A 22,498-nucleotide genomic window follows, 5' to 3' on the forward strand; every position below is an offset into this window, starting at 1 on the left:
ATAGCAAAGACTTGGAACTAACCCAAATGTCTATCAATAATAGACTGGATAAAGAAAATGTGGCACATATACACCATGGAATACCATGCAGCCATAAAAAAAGGATGACTTCATGTCCTTTGCAGGGATATGGATGAAGCTGGAAACTACCATTCTCAGAAAACTATCACAAGAACAGAAAACCACATGTTCTCACTCATAAGTGGGAGTTGAACAATGAGAACTCAAAGACATAGGGAGGGGAACCTCACACATCGGGGCCCTGTCGGGGGTGGGGGGCTGGTGGGGGATAACATTAGGAGAAATACCTAACATAGGTGACAGGTCGATGGGTGCAACAAACCACCATGGCACATTATACCTATGTAACAAAACTGCATGTTCTGTACATGTATCCCAGAACTTAAAGTATAATAAAAAGGAGGGAGGGAGGGAAGGAAAGGAAGGAAGGAAGGAAAGGAGGAAGGGAGGGAGGGAGGGAGGGAGGGAAGGAAGGAAGGAAGGAAGGAAGGAAGGAAGGAAGGAAGGAAGGAAGGAAGGAAGGAAGGAAGGAAGGAAGGAAGGAAGGAAATATGCATGCCCTTAAATTGAATAAAAAACAACTGAACTTCCCCACTGGTTCAGTGGTAGGTCTGCCATATCCCCAATATCATCATGTTCAAGATGCCTGAAGCGTTGTTATAAGACCTGGTTCTTCGTTGAAGACTTAGGACCTGAAAAGGGACAGGTGCAAAACCATCAGACAGAGAAGGATAAGCATAGAGAAAATGAGCGGAATGAAAAAAAAAAAACTCTACCTCTCAAAATGAGGCTTTAAAGCAATATTCCAGCAATTGAAATTACAAAATCATTTCACATGAAATCATTTAGAACAGTCTTACAAGGACCTTTATGAGGTACCTGTATTAGTCCATTTTCACACTGCTGACAAGACATACCCAAGACTGGGTAATTTATAAAGAAAAAGAGGTTTAACAGACTGCCAGTTCCACATGGCTGGGGAGGGCTCACAACAATGGCAGAAGGTTAAAAGCATGTCTTACATGGTGGCAGACACAAGAGAATGAGAACCAACTGAAAGGGGTTTCACCTTATAAAACCATCAGATCTTGTGAGACTTACTCACTACCATGAGAACAGTATGGAAGAAACTGCCCCCATGATTCAGTTAACTCCTACCGGGTCCCTTGCACAACACATGGGAATTGTAGGAACTACAATTCAAGATGAAATTTGCATGGGGGCACAGGCAAACCATATCAGTACCCAAAATAAATGAATGAAGAAATAATTTCTTCTTTAAAAATATGCTATTATGCGCATGTTCTCGCTTGTGAGTGGGAAGTTGATCAATGAAAGCACACGGTGGGGGAACACCACACACTGAACACCTGTGTGGTGGGGGGTGTGGGGGGGTGCAGAGGAAGAGCATCAGGAAGAATAACTAATGGCTGCTGAGTTTAATACCTGGGTGATCTGTGCAGTAAACCACTATGGCACACAGAATTTACCTATGTAACAAACCTGCACATCTTGCATATATACCCCTGAACTTAAAAAAAAAAGTTGAGAAAAAAAAAGTTGTAAGTTATTATGAAAACACAAGCTGAACTAAAATTAGATTCCTTTATATATGTTTGGTTTAAAGCTTTATCAGTTTTTATACAGTTAACAAAATTAACAATTGGAACACACATTTGGTACAGATGAAATTAATGATACATAAAACTCTTATAAAGACTTCAGGCCAGGTGCACTGGCTCATGCCTCTAATCCCAACACTTTGGGAGGCGGAGGCAAGAGGACTGCTTGGGCCCAGGAGTTCAAAACCAGCCTGGGCAACATAGTGAGACCTCATCTCTACAGAAAGTACAAAAAAAAAAAATTAAAAAAAAAAGGTTTTTTTAAAGGCACCTCTGTCTTAACCTCTCTATATAAGAGCCAGGCATGTGCCTGTAGTCCCAGCTACTTGGGAGACTGAGGAAGGAGGATGGCTTAAGTAAAGAAGGTCAAGGCTGCAATAAGTCATGACTTCACCACTGCACTCTAGCTTGATGACAGAACAAAACCGTCTCAAAAAAAAAAAAAAAAAAAAAAAAGCTAGGCATGGTGGCTCACACCTGTAATCCCAGAATTTTAGGAAGCCAAGGTGGGCGAATCACCTGAGGTCAGGAGTTTGAGGCCAGTCTGGCCAAAATGGTGAAAACCCATCTCTACTAAAAATACAAAAATTAGCCAGGCGTGGTGGCACGCACCTGTAATCCCAGCCACTTGGGAGGCTGCAGCAGGAAAATCACTTGAACCCTGGAGGCAGAGGTTGCTGTGAGCAGAGATCACACCACTGCACTCCAGCCTGACAGAGCAAAACTCTGTCTCAAAAATAAAAGACTACAAAATAAGTATCCAAAGAGAAATTTAAAAATAATTTATACTTTTAAAAGAATAAGAAATTACAAAAACACAAAGAACTGAAACAAAAACTGGTATAAGCACATACATATATACATACATACACGCATATCTAAAAAGAACTAATCAAAAATCCTAGAAGGAATATGATCACTAACAAAGCAATGGATAAGATAAAACCCTCAAACAGACACAGTTAAATAGACAATTTGTGAGTTGGAAGTTCAAACTGGTTAATTCATCCAGAACATAGCACCAAGAGCAAAGAATTAAAAATATGTGAAAAAAACAAGAGACATGGAAAACATATTAAGAGGACCCAAGATGTAACAATTAAAACTTTAAAGAGATAGATACAAATAATGTTGAAAAAGCAATATTTGCAGAAATAATGACTAAATTCTTTCCAGAACCGAAGAAAGGCAAGACATCCAGATTAACAAATGACAAATGACTCTGGGTACCAGCAAGGTAAACAAAACATGTAGATTCATAATTGATATATTGGTCTCATTCCACAAAGAATCTAAATAACTTACCAGATTATATATAAAACAATAACATAAATATGTAAAAAAATAGAGTCACAGAAAATTACATAAAGTAATAGATCAAGACCAGGTAGAAAGTTAGAATGTACATATACGGGTTTGAATATTCAACTGAATCTCCAGGTGGCGAAAGTAAAAAGGGACAGTTATCAGTAACAAGAATTTCATTGTCCCAAGAAGAAAATATAGGGTAAACAAAGATGTTCCTAGCTTTCATATAATGGTCTATTAATGACATGGAAAGCAACTCCAGAACAATATCCCTATAAGTGTAGCCTATTTCATAAGGCTAATTCTTACAAGCCTCTTACATGGCACAGGTCCTGTCTGCTCCTCAGTTTCATCTCATACCACTCTGTTTTACTGATAACATTCTAGCACTAAACAGCCTATATATCCCAACCTTCTCTTGACATCCCTAGCACCTAGCATCATGCCAGTCATAAAGTAGATACTTGATAAATGTCAGGGTTTTTTATTTTTATTTTTTTTGAGATAGAGTCTCGCTCTGTCACCCAGGCTGGAGTGCAACCTCCACCTCCCTGCAACCTCCACCTCCCAGGTTCAAGCGATTCTCCTGCCTCAGCCTCCTGAGTAGCTAGGATTACAGGTGCCCACCACCGTGTCTGTCTAATTTTTTTGTATTTTTAGTAGAGATGGGGTTTCACCATGCTGGCCAGGCTGATCTCGAACCCCTGGCCTCAAGTGATCTGCCCACCTTGGCCTCCCAAAGTGCTGGGATTACAGGGGTGAGCCACCATGCCCAGACTAAATGTCAAATTTTTTTAAAAAACCATGAAATTGAACAAGTTATTAAGTGAATGGTGACCTCAGAGAGTAATAGATCAAGACCAGGTAGAAAGTTAGAATGTACATATACAGTATTGAATGGTGACCTCAGAGAGTCACCATTCACTTAATAACTAACTAACACCTCAGTGGTCAGTTAAGTGAGGTTTAAGTATACCTCAGTAAAAGCAGTCTGCTGGGAGAGAAAATAATGTGGTCTGAAAACTAAGAATTTAGTTTGATTCAGAAGTAAAACCTAGAACAATTAAAGCAGAAGTTGCGAACTGGCATCCTTCAGATGGGAAGGGCCTTCACACGTTTTATTTGTCCTATAATACCATAAACAATTGGAAACACCTAAACAAAAACCTTTAAGGAGAAAAATGTTTTACATAAATGCCTCCTACCGTATTACTAAAAGATGGTCTACCAATTATTTTACTGGAACACTTTTGGAAGACACAGTCCCTTCCATTCTGGAGCTGCTCTAACTAGATAATACCTTTTGTCATCCTGATCTCTCTACTCCCCCTTCCTAGTTTTGCACTTCAGATTTACAAAAAACTAGTCAAACTCAATTCACATGCATACGCATGAAATCTATAATGGAGGCTGTTGAAAATATGCAGTTTCTTCGATTTCCCAAACAGCATCATTTTCAACCCACCCACCATCTTTGGTCATCTTCTTTTGGATGCACTTCAGACTGCCAATGTCTCTCTTAAAATGTGTCCAGAGCTGGGCGCGGTGGCTCACGCCTGTAATCCCAGCACTTCGAGAGGCCGAGGCAGGCAGATCACGAGGTCAGGAGCTTGAGGCCATCCTGGCCAACATGGTGAAACCGTGTCTCTACTAAAAATACAAGATAAAATTAGCTGGGCATGGTGGTGCGCGCCTGTAGTCCCAACTACTCGGGAGGCTGAGGCAGGAGAATCGTTTGAACCCGAGAGGCGGGGGTTGCAGCAAGCCGAGATCACATCACTGCACTTCAGCCTCGTGACAGAATGAGACTCCATCTCAAAAAAAAAAAAAAAAAAAGTGTCCAGTAGTAGATTATTTGAAGGGAGGGAAATGGATGGAGTGAAACACAGGAAGACTCTAAGTTACTTGCCTTGGTGTCCACAATTGTAGAATAGGAATAACAGTAACTACTGTATCCCGAAAAGGTTACTGGGAAAACATAAATGAGTTAATCTATGTAAAGTGCTTAGAACAGTGCCTAACACACGATCTTAATACATGTTCTTTAACCCATAACACAGAGAAAGAGTCCACAGCATAAACTCATATAGAGAGGTTAAGCCAGAGGTGCCTTTAAAAAATCATATTTTTTGATCAGTGGTCAGGGCAGGGGACTCAAACTCAACCAGTGGGACCAGGTAAACAACAAATGAGTGAAGGCATATGCAGACTAATATGTCCTGTATAAAAGGAGCCAAAATAAAAACAGGCATGTTCACACACAAAAGGTTCAAAGTCATAGATCTAGTTTGAATGCTCCCCTCTCTCCACCCCATTTTATCCTGGCCTAACCACTAAATTCAAACACAGAAACAGACGGTTAGGGGAGGATAATGGGGATCAGCATCAACAATGATTTCCTCTCAACACCTTTACAAGAAGTGCCACAGAACAGCCATGAAAAGGTGAAACTTACTAGCAAATCTATGTCCTCAAGAGCACTAACATTTAATTATAGCTACCATTTCTTCCTTCAATGATGTTTTTAAGATCTTAAAAATCAAACTGTACCAACATTTTGAGAGAGGAATCCATCTGTTCTTCTTTCTATATGAATTTCTAAACACTGTTATAAGCTAAGGAAAAATAAAATAAAAATAATAAGATTTTTAAAAGTAATTTACAAAACAGGACACAGAAAATAATACTCAATTTTGCGCTGGTGGACTTTCTACCGTGATAGTTATCCTGTCACCTTATTTGTTCTATAGAAGAAGACTGGCAGAAAGAAAAGCTCCAAATATATTCACCATTAATCTCTAATAGCATTAGACAGAAAGCTAACCACACGCAGCTAAATTAAGCTACATTTTTAAGATTCTAAGCAGATGAAATTCACCAAAAAAGAACCCCCACCACATGCACATAACACTAACTTCTTGTACAGTATGCCCAAGTCTTCATAATTTTATTTCTTAAAAGAATAAAAATAGCAACAAATTTTAGGTGCAACAGTATAAATACCACAGGGTATTTGCCAACATGTCTATGTTTACTCTGTGTTTGTCCTTAAGCAAGGAGCCGCCCTGAAAGTCCACAATGTTTTCCTGCTCCTTCTCTCCAGCCACAGTAACCTTTTGTATCCTTCCTTCACTAGCAGCATTCTGCCAAAGACTACAGGAAGTACTTTAATACACAGAACTTGCCTGTAGCAATTTCAGTTTGAGTACTGCAAATGATTTTACCAACATCTCAGTGGTTAGCTAATTGCAGTCAGAAGCCAGACTTGATTCTTTCCTAATATTTAATGTTGCTCAGTTATTCTTATATGACTTCTGTTTTCACAGATACATTTGTTATTTGTAGAAACAGATATGCAATACATCTGTTACTTCTGGAGAATTACAAAGTGAACTTCACAAACCATACTTAAAAATAAAACATTAATACTCTTGTAGGAAACTGAAACTGCCAAGCAACTTGAAAAAGTTCACTGCTTGAATCCCTCCACTTATACAAGTAAGGTTTTGCAATATTATTTTCTTTCTTTCTTCTAACATTGCCCTAAAGAGGTAATACAAGTTTACTTTCCATGTGCTTGAGGTAAAATTTTTCAAATTGCTGTCATACGATCAATCTCACTTTAATTTCCTTCATAACATTTTTCTATTGGGACGGCTCACCTGTATCTGTAAACCTCACAAATACTCAATCTTTTTAGTCAGTCAATCCTTTGCATAGAGGATAACAACATATACCCCTCATAATAATTCTATAAAGTTGATCTTTTTCTATAAAAGTCATTCTTTTCCAGTTGGCCATAATGCCATATAAGTGGCTTTGAAGAGAAAGAAGTTAATGTATTTAACCGGAAGACCACATAAAATCAAAGAATAAAAACCCTATATATGCAAGGATTTTTTTTTTTTTCTTTTTTGAGTATTGCTACATCCACAGTCCCTAGACTTGTTATTGTTAAGATGTCAGTTCCCCCTAAATTGACTTAAAGATTCAAACCAAGTCCAATCAAAATATCAGGCAGCATATGGGGGAAATCAACAAACTGATTATAAAATGTATAAGAAAATACAAAGACAATAATAGTATAGGATCTTAAACTAACAGATATCAAGATTTATTGTTATAAAGACACAGTACTTAAAACAATGTCATACTGGGAAAAAAATATTTCAAAGATAGGTCAGTAGACTAGAATAAAAAGTCCAGAAACAGACTTACATACACAGTTAACTAATGTGCCACAAAATATCACTTCAATACAGTGCTGGAGTGCACTCAGGGGAAATAAACTTTTCTATATGGATTTTCAGTTGAGGAAGCATAAAATATGCTTGCAAGACTACATAAAATCATAGAATAAAACTCTGTATGTGCAAGGACTTATGTGTGCAAGTATAAAATATGTGCAAGCATGAAATATGATTCCTCAACTGAATATCCATATAGAAAATGAAATCCTCACCCCAATACAATACCATATATGAAAATTCACTTCAGAAAGACCATAGAACTAAATGTGAAATATTAAACAATAAAAATTCCATAATACTGCGTAATACACTTAGGGTGGACTTTAGGACAGCAATATATCCTTAAGTAGGACATAAAGAGAGCACTGAATATAAAAGAAAAAAACATATTTCCTTAAAATTAAAAACTCGTTTTCATCAAAAGAAACCATTAACAGATAAAAAGCTACCAAACAAAACATTTCCACATGAAATTACAGAGGTATGTGTAATACATACATCTGACACAGGAGTCAAATTTGGAAAGTACAAAGAGATAGTATAAACTGGCCAGGCACAATGGCTCATGCCTGTAATCCTGGCACTTTGGGAGGCTGAGGTAGGAAGATCACCTGAGCTTAGGAGTTCAAGGTTGTAGTGAACTAGGATCACGCCACTGCACTCCAGCCTAGGTGACAGAGTGAGGCCCTGTCCCAAGGATGGATGGACGGACAGTGGGGAGGGAGGAAGGCAGGGAAAGAAAGACCATAAATCAGTAAGAGAAAAGCCAAGAAGAGACTTTAACAGGCACTTAATAACACAAAATATTTAAATGCCCAGTCAAGATATTAAAAGTTTCTCTACTTCATTAATCATCAGGAAAGTGTAAATCAAACCCACAATTCTTTACCATCATATATTCACGAGAAAGGCTAAAACGAAAACCACAGACAAAACCAAGTGTAGGTGAGGATTTAAAGCAATAACAACTCTCATTCACTGCTCACAGGATTGTAAATTGCAATAATCACCTTAGAAAACCATTTCATGGTATTTCCTAAAGCTGAACAACACATAACCTATGACACAATAATTCCATTCCTTAGATAAATACCCAATAGAACACATTCATATAGTCACCAAAAGATACATATAAGAATGCTCACAGTGGCACCATTCATAATGATTGATTATAGCCACTATGATTGTTATAATCAGAAACAACAGACAATGACAGGTATTAGCTAGGACATTACTACAACTAGAACCTTCATGCATTGCAAAACAAGAACGCAAACACAATGCAAAGGGGTAATGCAAAATGATACAGTCAATTTGGAAAATAGTTTGATCATTTGTTAAAAAGTTAAACATGGTGGGAGGCCAAGGGGGACGGATCACTTGAGGTCAGGAGTTCAAGACCAGCCTGACCAACATAGCGAAACCTAACTCTACTAAAAATACAAAAATTAGCTGGGAGTGGTGGTGCATGCCTGTAATCCCAGCTACTCAGGAGACTGAGGCATGAGAATCTCTTGAACCCAGGGGGCAGAAGTTTGCAGTAAGCCAAGATCACACCACTGACAAGACTGTCTCAAAAAACAATAATAAATAAAATCAACAAAGAAAAAGTTGTTAAACATGGGGGCCAGGCATGGTGGCTCACACCTGTAATCCCATCACAATGGGAGGCTGAAGTGGGCGGATCGTTTGAGTCCAGGAGTTCGAGACCAGCCTGGGCAATATGGCAAAATCTATCTCTACTAAAAATACAAAAATTAGCCACGCATGGTGGTGCACACCTGTAGTCTCAGCTACTTGGGAGCCTGACACAGGAGAATCACCTGAGCCCGGGGAGGTCAAGGCTGCAGTGAGCCATGATCATACCACTTTACTCCAGCCTGGGCAACAGAGTGAGAACCCGTCTCAAAAACAAACAAAAAAATGTTAAACATAAAATCACCAAATGGCCTGACAATTCTACTCTTAGTACATACCCAAGAAATATGAAAACATGTCTAAATAAAGACTAGAATATGAAATATGAAAACATGTCTAAATAAAGACTAATATGGTTATTAGGCAGCATTACACCTAACCAAATTTGAAACATGGGAAAATGGGAAGCAATCTAATGCTCACCAGTTGGTGAATGGATAAACAAAATGTTATATATCCGTGCCAAGAAACACTAGTCACCAATAAAAAGGAATAAATTAATGATGCATGGTAAAACATGTAAGAACCTCAAAAAAATTTGCTAAGTGAAAGAAGACAAGGAAGGAGACATACCATATGATTACATTTGTATGGTATGTCCAGAAGAGGCAATTTTATAGGACATAAAGCTGATGGTTACCTTGGGCTCAGGATAAAAGTAGAGACCGGCTTCAAACAGGCACAGGAAATGAACTGGAATAATGGCAATGTTCTAAAACTGAATTGTGCTGATTATGGCATAACTGTATGTTTGCTAAAAATCACTTAATTATATACTTAAGATAGATGAATCATTAATGATATGTAAATTAAAAGTATACATAACATTTTTTCTTTTTTTTTTTTTTTTGAGACGGAGTCTCGCTCTGTCCCCCAGGCTGGAGTGCAGTGGCGCAATCTCGGCTCACTGCAAGCTCCACCTCCCGGGTTCACGCCATTCTCCTGCCTCAGCCTCCCGAGTAGCTGGGACTACAGGCGCCCGCCACCACGCCCGGCTAATTTTTTGTATTTTTAGTAGAGACAGGGTTTCACCGTGTTAGCCAAGATGGTCTCAATCTCCTGACCTCATGATCCACCCACCTCGGCCTCCCAAAAGTATTTTTTAAAGTAACCAGCAAGGGATAGCAGGTGGGAAGCTATAAATGAAACAAATTTCGTAATGTACTGATACTAGTAGAAGCTGGGTAATAGCTAATAAGAGTTTGTTATGCTAGGCCCTGCGCAGTGGCTCACACCTGTAATCCCAGCACTTTGGGAGGCTGAGGCGGGCGGATCACGAGGTCAGGAGATCAAGACCATCCTGGCTAACACAGTGAAACCCCACCTCTACTAAAAATACAAAAAATTAGCCGGGCATGGTGGTGGGCACCTGTAGTCCCAGCTACTTGGGAGGCTGAGGCAGGAGAACGGCATGAACCTGGGAGGCGGAGCTTACAGTGAGCCAAGATCGTGCCACTGCACTCCAGCCTGGGCAACAGAGCGAGACTCTGTCTCAAAAAAAAAAAAAAAAAAGAGTTCATTATGCTAATTCTTTCTACTTTCACATGTTTGAAAACTTTAATAATGTTTCTTTAAAAATTAAGAAAACCCAATTTTTAAAAAAATCAGTAAAATATTTGAATAAACATCTCACCACAGACTACAGATGGCAAATAAACACATGAAAATGATGCTTAGCATCATTAGATATTGGGTAAATACAAATTAAAACCACAATAAATACTATTACACATCTACCATAATATCAAAACTAAGAAGACTAACTATACCTAATTGTTGAGGAGGATGTGGTGCACCTAGAACTCACATATACAGCTGGTGGGAACAAACTCCTTGGAATACAGTTTGGCAGTTATTTAAAAAGTTAAAAATGATTCAGCCATTCCACTCCACTTACCCAAGAGGAATGAAACCACTTAACCATACACAAATGTTTATAGCAACTTTATTTATAATATCCAAAAAAGCAGAAATAACTCACAGGTCCATCAACAGGAAAATGGATAAACTGTGGTATATCCATACATACAATGGAATACTACACAGCAATAAAAAGAAATGAAATACTGATGCACACAGCAACATAAAGTACAAAATAGTTAATGCTAAATGAAGAAGCCAGCAGGGAGAGAGGGATTATAAGGATACACAAGAAAACTTTGGGGGCTTACAGATGTGTTCATTATCCTGCTTGTGATGCTAGTTTCACAGGTATATATATTCATGCCAAAATTTATCAAATTATAAATTGTGTGGCTTATTGTGTATCAGTTACATAACAATAAAGCTATTTTTTAAGTCAGTATAGTAGATTCCTTGAATAAGAGTGAGGGCAGTAAAAGTAGGGAACAAGAGGAATTTCTGGGATGCTGTTAATGTGTTTCTTGACCTGGGTGCTAGTTATATGGATGCGTTTGCTTTGAAAATTCCTGAAGCTACATAATTATGACCTGTACACTTCTCTGTATGTATATGTCAATTTTGTTAAGGCTTATTAAAAAGAAAATGAGATACTACTATATACTCATCAAAATGTCAGTCTTTTTAATTTTAGAGAATACTAAACTTTAGCAAAGATATGAAGCAACTGGAACTCTCATACATTGCTGGACGTAAACTGGTACAGTCACTTAGGAAAACTGGCTGTATCTACTAAAGTAGAACATACCACATGCCCAATGACCCAGCAGTTCTACTCATAGACATATACCAAAGAGAGATATGTTCATATGTCCACCTAAAGACATGTATAAAACCTTTGCTTAGAAGCCCTAGTCAAAACTCATACAAAACAAAAACAATAGGAATTTTCTTCACCAGTATAAATCGTGATATATTCATTCAGTGGACACAATAAAGTAAAGAAGAATGAACTACTACTACATGCAACAACATGCATGAAGCTTAAAAGCTGAATACTGAATGAAAGAAATCAGACACAGAAGGGTACATATTCTATGACACCACTTAAGTTCAAGAATCAGAAATCCAAAAAATAACAACTATTCTGATTAAAAAAAAAAAAAAGTACCAGTTGCCATTGAAAGGTATGAATATTAACTGCTTCTGGGGCCCTGATAATGTTCTTGGGGGATAGGGGATTGTTCTTTTTTAGAGACAAGGTCTCACTCTATCACTGAGTCTGGAGTGCAGTGGTACCATCACAGCCGCACCCTTGAAATCCTGGACTCAAGTGATCTTCCTGCTTCAGTCTCCAAGTAGTTAGGACTACAGGCATGCACCACCTCGCCTGGCTAATTTTTTTTTATTTTGTATAGAGATGGGGTCTCACTATGTTGTCCAGGCTGGTCTGAAACTCCTGGTCTAAAGTGATCAATCTGCTCTGGCCTCACCAAGTGTTGAGATTACAGGCATAAGCTACTGCGCCTGGCCTGCTGGTAATGTTCTATATCTTAATCTGGATAACAGTTACATGAGTGTGTTCACAAAAATTTATCAGTGTACTAAGGACTTCTCCATCTTACTACAAATAGGCTATATTTCAACTTTTTAAAATTTATCCCCCAAAATTTTAACTCTACACTAAGCCAAAAGAGGTAAGAGAAATAAATAATTTTTTTTTTCTTTTTTTTTGAGACAGTCTTGCTCTGTTGCCCAGGCTGGAGTGCGGTGGTGCCATCTCGGCTCACTGAAACCTCCGCCTTCCGTTTCAAGTGATTCTTCTGCCTCAGCCTCCCGAGTAGCTGGGACTATAGGTGCCCATCACCACGCCCAGCTAATTTTTTTTTGTATTTTTAGTAGAGGCAGAGTTTCACCATGTTGGCCAGACTGGTCTCGAACTCCTGACCTCGTGATCCGCTCACCTCAGCCTCCCAAAGTGCTGGGATTACAGGTGTGAGCCACTGCGCCTGGTCTAGAAGTAAATAATTTAAATAATGCAACTGTCCTCTCTGACCACATCCTGCCCTCATACAGGAAATGCAAATAAGCCTGAAATAATCAATGTATACTGGCAAAATCTACAGAAAGAATATGTTAATTATTTCAGAGGTTTCTCTACTATTGACCAGAAGTAAAAACAATGTTTACACAACCAAAGAAAGAGGATAGAAATATCTGTGTCTATAACTCAGGAAATAAGTTGAAAATTAATTGGGAAAACATTAAAGAGTAAGAACTGAGAAGGATCATCTAAAGGGCAAATGTGATAAGTAACAAAAACAGGCAGTAAACTGGCTCTCTATAAATGGGCTTGATTGTCCCAAGCAGAGACACACTGGAGCATTTTAATTTCTGCATATGATTACTTTATAAAAATTTTTTAATGCATTATTAGATACCTTACATAGTTTACATACATTATTATATAGGATTGTATAAACAAAACCAGCTATACTCTATGTGAGAGACATTTAAATAAATTTTTCAGCCAGGCGTGGTAGCTCATGCCTCTAATTCCCAGTGCTCTGAGAGGCCAAGACAGGAGAATTACTTGAACCCAAGAGTTTGAGACCAGCCTGGGCAACAAAGTAAGACCCTTTCCCTACAAAATAAAAATACTAGATGGGCATGGTGGCACGCATCTGTAGTCCCAGCCACTCAGGAGGCTGAGGCAGGAGGATCACATGATCCCAGGAGTTCAAGATTACACTAAGCTATGATTGTACCACTGCATTCCAGTCTGGGTGATAGAGCAAGACTCTGTGTCAAAAAAAAAAGAAAGAAAGGAAAATTTTCAAGTAAATTTGACTTTGACCACTCTGTAAAATGTAATTCCACTGTACCTGCATACATACATATTTACACACAGATACATAGCATAAATATCTATGTGCATATATGTATTTGACCAAAAAAAAAAAGAGCAAGTTTAAATATATCATTTAGAGTTACAAAAGTAACAAAGGTACTAAAATAGTGCCACGATTATATTGAAAAAAGTAGGCTGGAGAGGAACAGCATAGTAAGTTTCTCATTTATTATAGGTAATCAAGTGATAATGTTTAGAATTGATAAAGAGTCAGTTATAAGCATATTATTTAAAGATATAGAGGCTGGGTATGGTAATTCCAGCAGTTTGGAAGGCTGAGGTGGGCGGATCACCTGAGGTCAGGAGTGCAAAATCAGCCTGGACAACATGGTGAAACTCTGTCTCTACTAAAAAGACAAAAATTAGCCAGGTGTGATGCAGGCACCTGTAATCCCAGCTGAGGCAGGAGAATCGCTTGAACCCAGGAGGCGGAAGTTGCAGTGAGCCAAGATTGCACCACTGCACTCCGGTTTTTCCTGGGTGACAGAGCAAGAAGACTCCATCTCAAAAAAGAAAAACAAAAAAAAAAACTTTAAATCTTGTTACAGAAGACTATATCATATAAAAGTTTTGATTTCTATTAAAATTTTTAAAGTACATCATAGACTTTTTTTCTTTCTTTTTATTTATTTATTTTTAGACAGGGTTTCACTCCCATCGCCTAGGCTGCAGTGCAATGGCACTATCTCAGCTCACTGCAATCTCCAGCTCCAGGGCTCGAGCAATTCTCCTGCCTCAGCCTCCCTAGTAGCTGGGATTACAACCATGTGCCACTGCACTTGGCTAAAATAGTGTATCATAGACTTTCATCTCAAATTTATAAATATATATGTAGTGTATGTTTACACGTATGAGAGTGTATTTGTAAAGGGCATCATAACTGTTGCTATTTCACAGGTTTGAGAGGATCAAACCAGATAACATACATAAAATACAGCATGGTACAAAGGATTCAATAAATGTCAGCTATCATTACTAGTATTTATTATACAGGCATAGAAAAAGCATTCAATACTGAGTGCAGTGACTCACGCCTGTAATCTCAGCACTCTGGGAGGCCGAGGTGGGTGGATCACCTGAGGTCAGGAGTTCGAGACCAGCCCGGCCAACATGGCAAAACCCCGTCTCTATTAAAAATACAAAAATCGGCTGGGTGCGGTGGCTCATGCCTGTAATCCCAGCACTTTGGGAGGCCGAGGCAGGCGGATCACACAGTCAAGAGATTGAGACCATCCTGGCCAACATGGTAAAACCCTGTCTCTACTAAAAATACAAAAAAATTAGCTGGGCATGGTGGTGTGTGCCTGTAATCTCAGCTACTCAGGAGGCTGAGGCAGGAGAATCTCTTGAACCCAGGAGGCAGAAGATGCAGTGAGCCAAGATCGCGGCACTGCACTCCAGCCTGAACGAAAGAGTGAGACTCCATCTCAAAAAAAAAAAGAAAGAAAGAAAAAGCATTCAACAGAAATATTAAAACTGATGCTATTCATTATGTAAAGCACTTGATACATAATAAGCACTCAACAACTACTGATTGAACCAATGAACTAATTAGTTCTGTCTAGCTTTCAAGGAATAGGTGATTTTCTTCTAAGATTATCAAATCCAAAATAAAGGCAGACAGTTACCAAATTAACTATAATGAAATTAGAATTTTATTAAAAAATCTGACAAAGCCTAAAAGAGTCATGCCCCAATCTCTCATTATTTATAATGAGAATAACAATAGTAGCAGCAATAGTGGTTACCATGTAGAAAATTTACTCTATGTTAATTTTTCCTTCTAACAATCTCCCATATTTTAAAATTTTTGCTACAAAGACAACTTTTACAATTTGCGGAAGTAAGTAACAATTTTAGAATACTACCCCACAGATAAAGTAATTGTTTAAAGGGTCAAAATTTCCAAATTGTATTAAATTATCTTTGTACATGAAAGAGTAGTTGTTAATTCTTACACAACCACAAAATGATATATCAACATAATTTTTTCTTGTCACATTTAGTAATCTGGACTGCACTAAAGGTCTAAGTAAAATTAAAGAAGGAAATGCTTCAATTTTCCTAGGAAAAGCTCCATGTCATCCACTGAAAGCATTATTACTCTTTATCAACACAGTCATAATGAGAACCAAATGCCTGATGAAAAATTAACCTTCCATAAACTGCAGAGAATGGGGCATATAAAAAAGAATAAATCAACATACTTGTAAAAAGTATCAATATTCATACTTGTAAATACTTTACAAATATTATAAATAATATCTCCTCCAGGTTTACAACCTTCTTTATAACGATTCAAACAGAGCAAAGTGGGGGATCAAAGTGAGAGAGAAGTAACAAGAAAAGGGCTGGGCACAGTGGCTCATGCCTATAATCCCAACAGTTTGGGAGGCCAAGACAGGCGGATCACAAGGCCAAGAGATTGAGACTGTTCTGGCCAACATGGTGAAACCCCGTCTCTACTAAAAATACAAAAATTAGCTGGGCGTGGTGGCACATGCCTGTAGTCCCAGCTACTCAGGAGGCCGAGGCAGGAGAATTGCTTGAACCTGCGAGGCGGAGGTTGCAGTGAGCCAAGATCGCGCCACTGCACTCTAGCCTGGCGACAGAGCGAGACTCCATCTCAGAAAAAAAAAAAAAAAACAAGAAAAGGAAGGCATAGGGATACTATGGCTTGTCTCCAACAACCATTTCTGTCCTTAAGCCACAGAAAATAAGTATACCTAGAATGGGACCTCCAATTCCAACCTTACCTGTGCATACTCTCTTTCAATAGCAGCCTTCTTCTGACTGAATGTCCTAAAAATACAAAGAAAAATTAATTATCAGAAGGATAACTTAATAATTTCATGTAAATCTATCAACACACCTTCAAATACTGCCTGGTAAGATATGTGAGGGAAAGGTCAATATTTTATTCACTTTTATGTCCTTAGGAATACTGCTAACAGCATGGTCTCTACAGTCAGAGGATCTACATTCAAACCCCAGCTCTACCACCAACTAGCTGTATGACCTTGGCCAAATCACCTCACTTCTCTCTTCCTCAGTTTCCTCCTTGCTAAAATGGGGATAATAACAGTACTCACCTCATAAGGATATTATAAAATTTAGTTACTTGAAATACATAAAGCACTCAAAATAGTGCCTACCACATGGTAAAATCTATATAAATGTTGGCTACTGTTACAAGAATAGCTACTATATATTAGGCACTAAAGATGTTTACTGAACTTAACCAATGTAAGAGGGAACTAATGAAAACAAGGTGAAAATCAAATTTGATTGGCTTCTGAATATGAAAAATGCTCAAAATGGTGGAATGATGAGAGCATACTTTCCATATATGTATTATATTTCAAAGATTCTAAAGTACACCCTTTTTGTTTGTTTGTTTGTTTTGTTTTGTTTTTTTAGAGACAGGGTCTTGTTCTGTTGCCTAGGCTGAAGTGCAGCAGTAAATGAGGTCCTACCTCACTGCAGCCTTTAATTCCTGGCTCAAGAGATCTTCCCACCTCTGCCTCCGAAGTGGCTGGGACTACAGGTGCACACCACCACATCTGGCTAATTTTTAAATACTTCTTGTAGAGATGGAGTCTTGTTAGGTTTCCCAGACTGGTCTTGAACTCCTGGCCTCAAAGCAATACTCCTGCCTTGGCCTCCCAAAGCACTGGGATTACTGGCATGAGTCAATGCACTTAGCCAGTACATCCTTTACCTATATTAACATTTATGATACTGGAATGCATCTTTTAATGACGATTAGCAGTATTTTCCTCTATCTTAATGGTATATAAAATAACAGTGTGCCTTACAAACATAGGCATTGTAGAGTCAACAAAATGTGGTACTACTAACAATTTACCTTGAATATCCTGAGTTTAAAGACTTTACCAGTATGTGCCAGGAATCGGTGCTCTTAAAATCACTGCACCAGCGCAAAGACATGAGAGTAAGAAGTAGAAAAAAAAAAAAAAAGGAAAGCACTGAAATAAAAAGGCAAGAAACCAAAATTCTCACCTTAAAAATCATTTAAATTCACTAAAAGATTTGATTTCTTATATAAAAATATAACTGTTTAAGATCTTATATTTGTTTTGAATAAATAACTAATTTCTTAATTTCAAAATAACAAAAGGAAGAAGTCTCATTTTAAACATAAAGATTCATGCTTATTCAAGGGTGCTTCAAATGGCCAATACAATAAAACAAAGACTATATTATCTTTTTAAATGTTTATTTAAAAAAAAAAAGTCTCCAGTGGATTCAAGGTTAAAAAATGAGAGAGGATTCTGGGAAGATGGCAGCTTAGTCAACACCAGGAATCTGACTCCCAGGCTAGGTAACAATTGCACTCGCAGAATGAATCATGTAACCATTTTGGAACTAGGAGTCATGAAGGCTTGCAACATCCAGGGGAAGCCTTGGATGATAAATTATGATTAATTTTGGCCAATTTCAGCCCTTAGCACAGTGGCAGTCACCACCTCCCACCCCTAAAACCATGGCAGGCAATCATGCATATGTTTCTGGAGCATCTTGCAAATAGCTACCACAGGAAGGGTGGGCAAAAAGGACCCTGACTTAAAATATTGGGGCTCTGTGCTCTGACCTCAGATTACCACTTCTGATCATGGAGGTGCAGAAAGAGAGGGGGTGACCACTGTTGTTGCATTTCCCTCAGCATTGATGCAAGTTCCTCTCCTTCTCACTGAAGTGACTTTCAGAGGATTCAAAGAACTGACGCCTTTTCCTTCTCCCTTAATTTTTCTCTTTTTCCCCTTTTGAGAGCCAGATCTTGAAGACATTCTAAAGCAACCATATTTAAGGGAGAAATTGGAAAGTCACCACAGAAGCCCACGGGAAGGTGCAGGTTCACAAAAGATTTCAGAAGACCTGATTTTAACACCTCAGGTACAGCTCAGTACAGACTACCTACATTTAAAAACTTTTTAACTATCAAAAAAAAAAAAAAAAATCTCTGGGCAAGGAGGGGAATCTAATTTGCAGAATTACCACAATTCCGGTATTCTGGTTCAAGTTGATGTTTGAAAAAAAAAAAAATGAGAGCAGAGTTACCACATTATTACATTCAAATCGCCACTTTTCAACAAAAATCACAAGGCATGCTAAGAAGGAGAGAAGTATGGCCCATTCAAAGGGAAAAATAAGCCAATACAAATTGTCCCTGAAAAAGAATTGATGGCAGATCTACTAAACAAAGATACTAAAACAATGGTTTTAAAGATGTTCAAAGAATTAAAGGTCAAAATGGTAAAACTAAAGAAAACTATGTGTGGGCAAAATGTAAATATGAAAAGAAAGCAGTGCTATGGGGGAAATTTATAGCTTCAAATACCTACATTATTTTACAAGATGAGGCTGGGCGCAGTGGCTCACGCCTGTAATCCCAGCATTTTGAGAGATAGAGGTGGGTGGATCACTTGAGGCCAGGAGTTGGAGACAGGCTTGGCCAACATGGCAAAACTCCGTCTTTACTCAAAATACAAAAATTAGCCGGGCAAGTGGCGCATGCCTATAGTCCCAGCTACTCAGGAGGCTAAGGCAGAAGAATTGCTTGAGCCTGGGAGGCAGGGGTTTCAGTGAGCCAAGACAGCACCACTGCACTCCAGCCTGGGCAAGAGAGCAAGACTCCATCTCAAAACAAACAAAAAAAAAAACACAAAAGATCAATCTCAAATCAACAACCTAACTTTACAGCTTAAGGAACTAGAAAAAGAACAAATTAAACCCCAAGTGAGCAGAAAGAAGGAAATATTAATAATAAAGATTAGAAAAGAGATAAACGAAGATAGTAGAAAAATAATACAGAAAATCAATGAAACCAAAAGTTGGTTCTTCAGAAAGACCAACAAAATTGACAAACTTTACCTAGATGGACTTATAGAAAAAAAGGGAAAACACTAATTACCAAAATCAGAAATGAAAGTGGTAAACACTACTACTGTTCTATAGAAGTAAAAAGATTGTAAGAATATTATAAGCAACTGTACACCAGCAAATTAGATAACCTAAATGAAAACAGGGAAGTAATCCAAGTGTCCAAGAAATGAATGGATAAATACAATGTGTTATATACAATGAAATGCTATTCAGCTTTAAAAAGGAAGACAAATCTGATATATGCTACAATATGGATGAACCTTAAGAATATTATGCAAAGTGAAGTAAGTAAATCAAAACAACACAAATATTGTATGATTCCAATTATATAAAGTCCTACAGTTAACTGTAAAACAGCCTCAGGCAGTAAAAGGCATTGTATCATAGGAGATGACAGCTCCATGCATGGTACTGCCCCTGAAGACCTCCCATGGGACAAGATGTGAAGGCAGAAGACAATAATATTGATGATTCTATGTAGGCCTTGGTTAATATAGATGTATCTTTATTTTTGACAAAAAAATTTTAAAAGTACAAAAAAATAAAAATTTGTAAAAATAGTCAAAAGCTTATAAAGATATAAAGAAAATATTTTTATATAGTTGTACAATGTGTGTTTTAAGCTAAGTGTTATTTCAAAAGTCAAAAAGCTTTTTTTAAATTTACAAGTTTATAAAGTAAAAAAGGTATAGTAAGCTAAGGTTAATTTATTTATTACTGAAGAAAGAAAAGTTTTTGGGCCGGGCATGGTGGCTCACCCTGTAATCCTAGCACTTTGGGAGGCCAAGGCAGGTGGATCACTTGAGGTCAGGAGTTCGAGACCAGCCTGGCCAACATGGTGAAACCTCCTCTCTACTAAAAATACAAAATTTAGCCAGGCACATGCCTGTAGTCCCAGCTACTCGGAAGGCTGAGGCAGGAGAATTGCTTGAATCCACTGCAGAGGTTTCAGTGGGCCAAGCTCGCGCCTCTGCACTCCAGCCTGGGCAACAGAGTGAGGCTTTGTCTCAAAAAAAAAAAAAAAAAAGTTTTTAAAATAAATTTAGTGCAGCCTAAAGTGTACAGTGTAACAAATAAATAGTCTACAGCAGTGTACATTAGTTTCCTAGGCCTTTACATTCACATGCCACTCACTGACTCACCCAGAGCAACTTCCAGTCTCATAAGCTCCATTCATGGCAAGTGCCCTACACAGTAATACCATTTTTCATCTTTTTCCGTCTGTCTCCCAGGCTGGAGTGCAGTGGCGCAATCATAGCTTACTCTAACTTTGAACTCCGGTGCCCAAGTGATCCTCTCACCTCAGCCTCCTAAGTAGCTAGGACTACAGGCACATGCCACCAGGTGTGGCTAATTGTTGTTATTGTTCCATTCCTTGCTATGTTCCCTAGGCTGGTCCTGAATTCCTGGCCTCAAGCAATCCTCCTGCGTTGTCCTCTCAAAGTGCTAGGATTACAGGCATGAGCCACACTGCCCAGCCCATTTTTTAATCTTTCATACCATATTTTTGTTGTATCTTTCTTATAGTTAGATATGTTTCGATATATAAATACTTACCATTGTGTTACAGCTGCCTATGGTATTCAGTACAGTAACATGCTGTTCAGATTTGTAGCCCAGGAGCAATAGGCTATACCATATAGCTTAGATGTGTAGTAGGCTATGGTTTGTGTAAGTGTACTCCATGATGTTCACACAATGACAAAATTGCCTAACAATGCACTTCTTAGAATGTATCCCCATCATCAAGCAATGCATGATTGTATATATACATATGTGTGTGTGTGCGTGTGTGTGTGTATACTAAAATAGTAATGAAACTGGGTCATGGTATTACAGGCTTTCTTTCTTCTTTTGCTTTCCATAATTTCTGGTGTTTTAGTAAACACATAATGCTTGAAAAAATAAAGTCCTTTATTCAAAAAAATGCAAATTCATAAACATGTACACATACTTTTTTTACACTCATGTTGTTTTTCTATAATTAGACTAAGAACAGGAAACAACAGGTGCTGGAGAGGATGTGGAGAAATAGGAACACTTTTACACTGTCGGTGGGACTGTAAACTAGTTCAACCATTGTGGAAGACAGTGTGGCAATTCCTCAAGGATCTAGAACTAGAAATACCATTTGACCCAGCAATCCCATTACTGGGTATATATCCAAAGGATTATAAATCATGCTGCTATAAAGACACATGCACACGTATGTTTACTGCAGCACTATTCACAATAGCAAAGACTTGGAACCAACCCAAATGCCCATTAAGGATAGACTGGATTAAGAAAATGTCGCACATAAACACCATGGAATACTACACAGCCATAAAAAAGGATGAGTTCATGTCCTTTGTAGAGACACAGATGAAGCTGGAAACCATCATTCTCAGCAAACTATCCCAAGGACAGAAAACCAAACACCGCATGTTCTCACTCATAGGTAGGAATTGAACAATGAGAATACTTGGACACAGGAAGGTGAACATCACACACCGGGGCCTGTCGGGGGCAAGGGGAGAGGGGAGGGATAGCATTAGGAGATATATCTAATGTAAATGACGAGTTAATGGGTGCAGCACACCAACATGGTACATGTATGCATATGTAACAAACCTGCACATTGTGCGCATGTACCCTAAAACTTAAAGTATTATAATAAATAAATAAATGAAAAAAAATTGGACTAAGAAATTATGACCAGCACTACCAAATGTTATCTCGCTACCCACTACAAATACCCGAGCAAAAGACACTAATTAAAATGAACTAGCTCACATTTTTACCATTTAAACATTTTTAAAAGATCTAAAAATCCTACCTATATATTGTAGATGATTGGATTTTTTGTATCTCACAAAAGACAAAAGGAAATATGTAAATTATGTATTACCCTTTTAAGTTTATACATAACTCATTTTAAA

General features: G+C 38.1%; 1 protein-coding gene across 2 annotated transcripts in view; it reads right to left on the reverse strand.

The window, feature by feature from the left end:
* FCHSD2 (FCH and double SH3 domains 2) overlaps positions 1–22,498 on the reverse strand; it is a 318,513-nt gene that overhangs the window by 237,735 nt on the left and 58,280 nt on the right. For both annotated transcript variants that reach the window (XM_008020056.3, XM_073019212.1), the window contains one exon: positions 16,427–16,472. In XM_008020056.3, coding sequence (XP_008018247.1) covers positions 16,427–16,472 — 46 coding nt within the window. The remainder of the gene's footprint in view (positions 1–16,426; positions 16,473–22,498) is intronic.

The sequence above is a fragment of the Chlorocebus sabaeus genome, chromosome 1 (assembly GCF_047675955.1).
Source record: "Chlorocebus sabaeus isolate Y175 chromosome 1, mChlSab1.0.hap1, whole genome shotgun sequence".
Taxonomy (NCBI): Eukaryota; Metazoa; Chordata; class Mammalia; order Primates; family Cercopithecidae; genus Chlorocebus; species Chlorocebus sabaeus.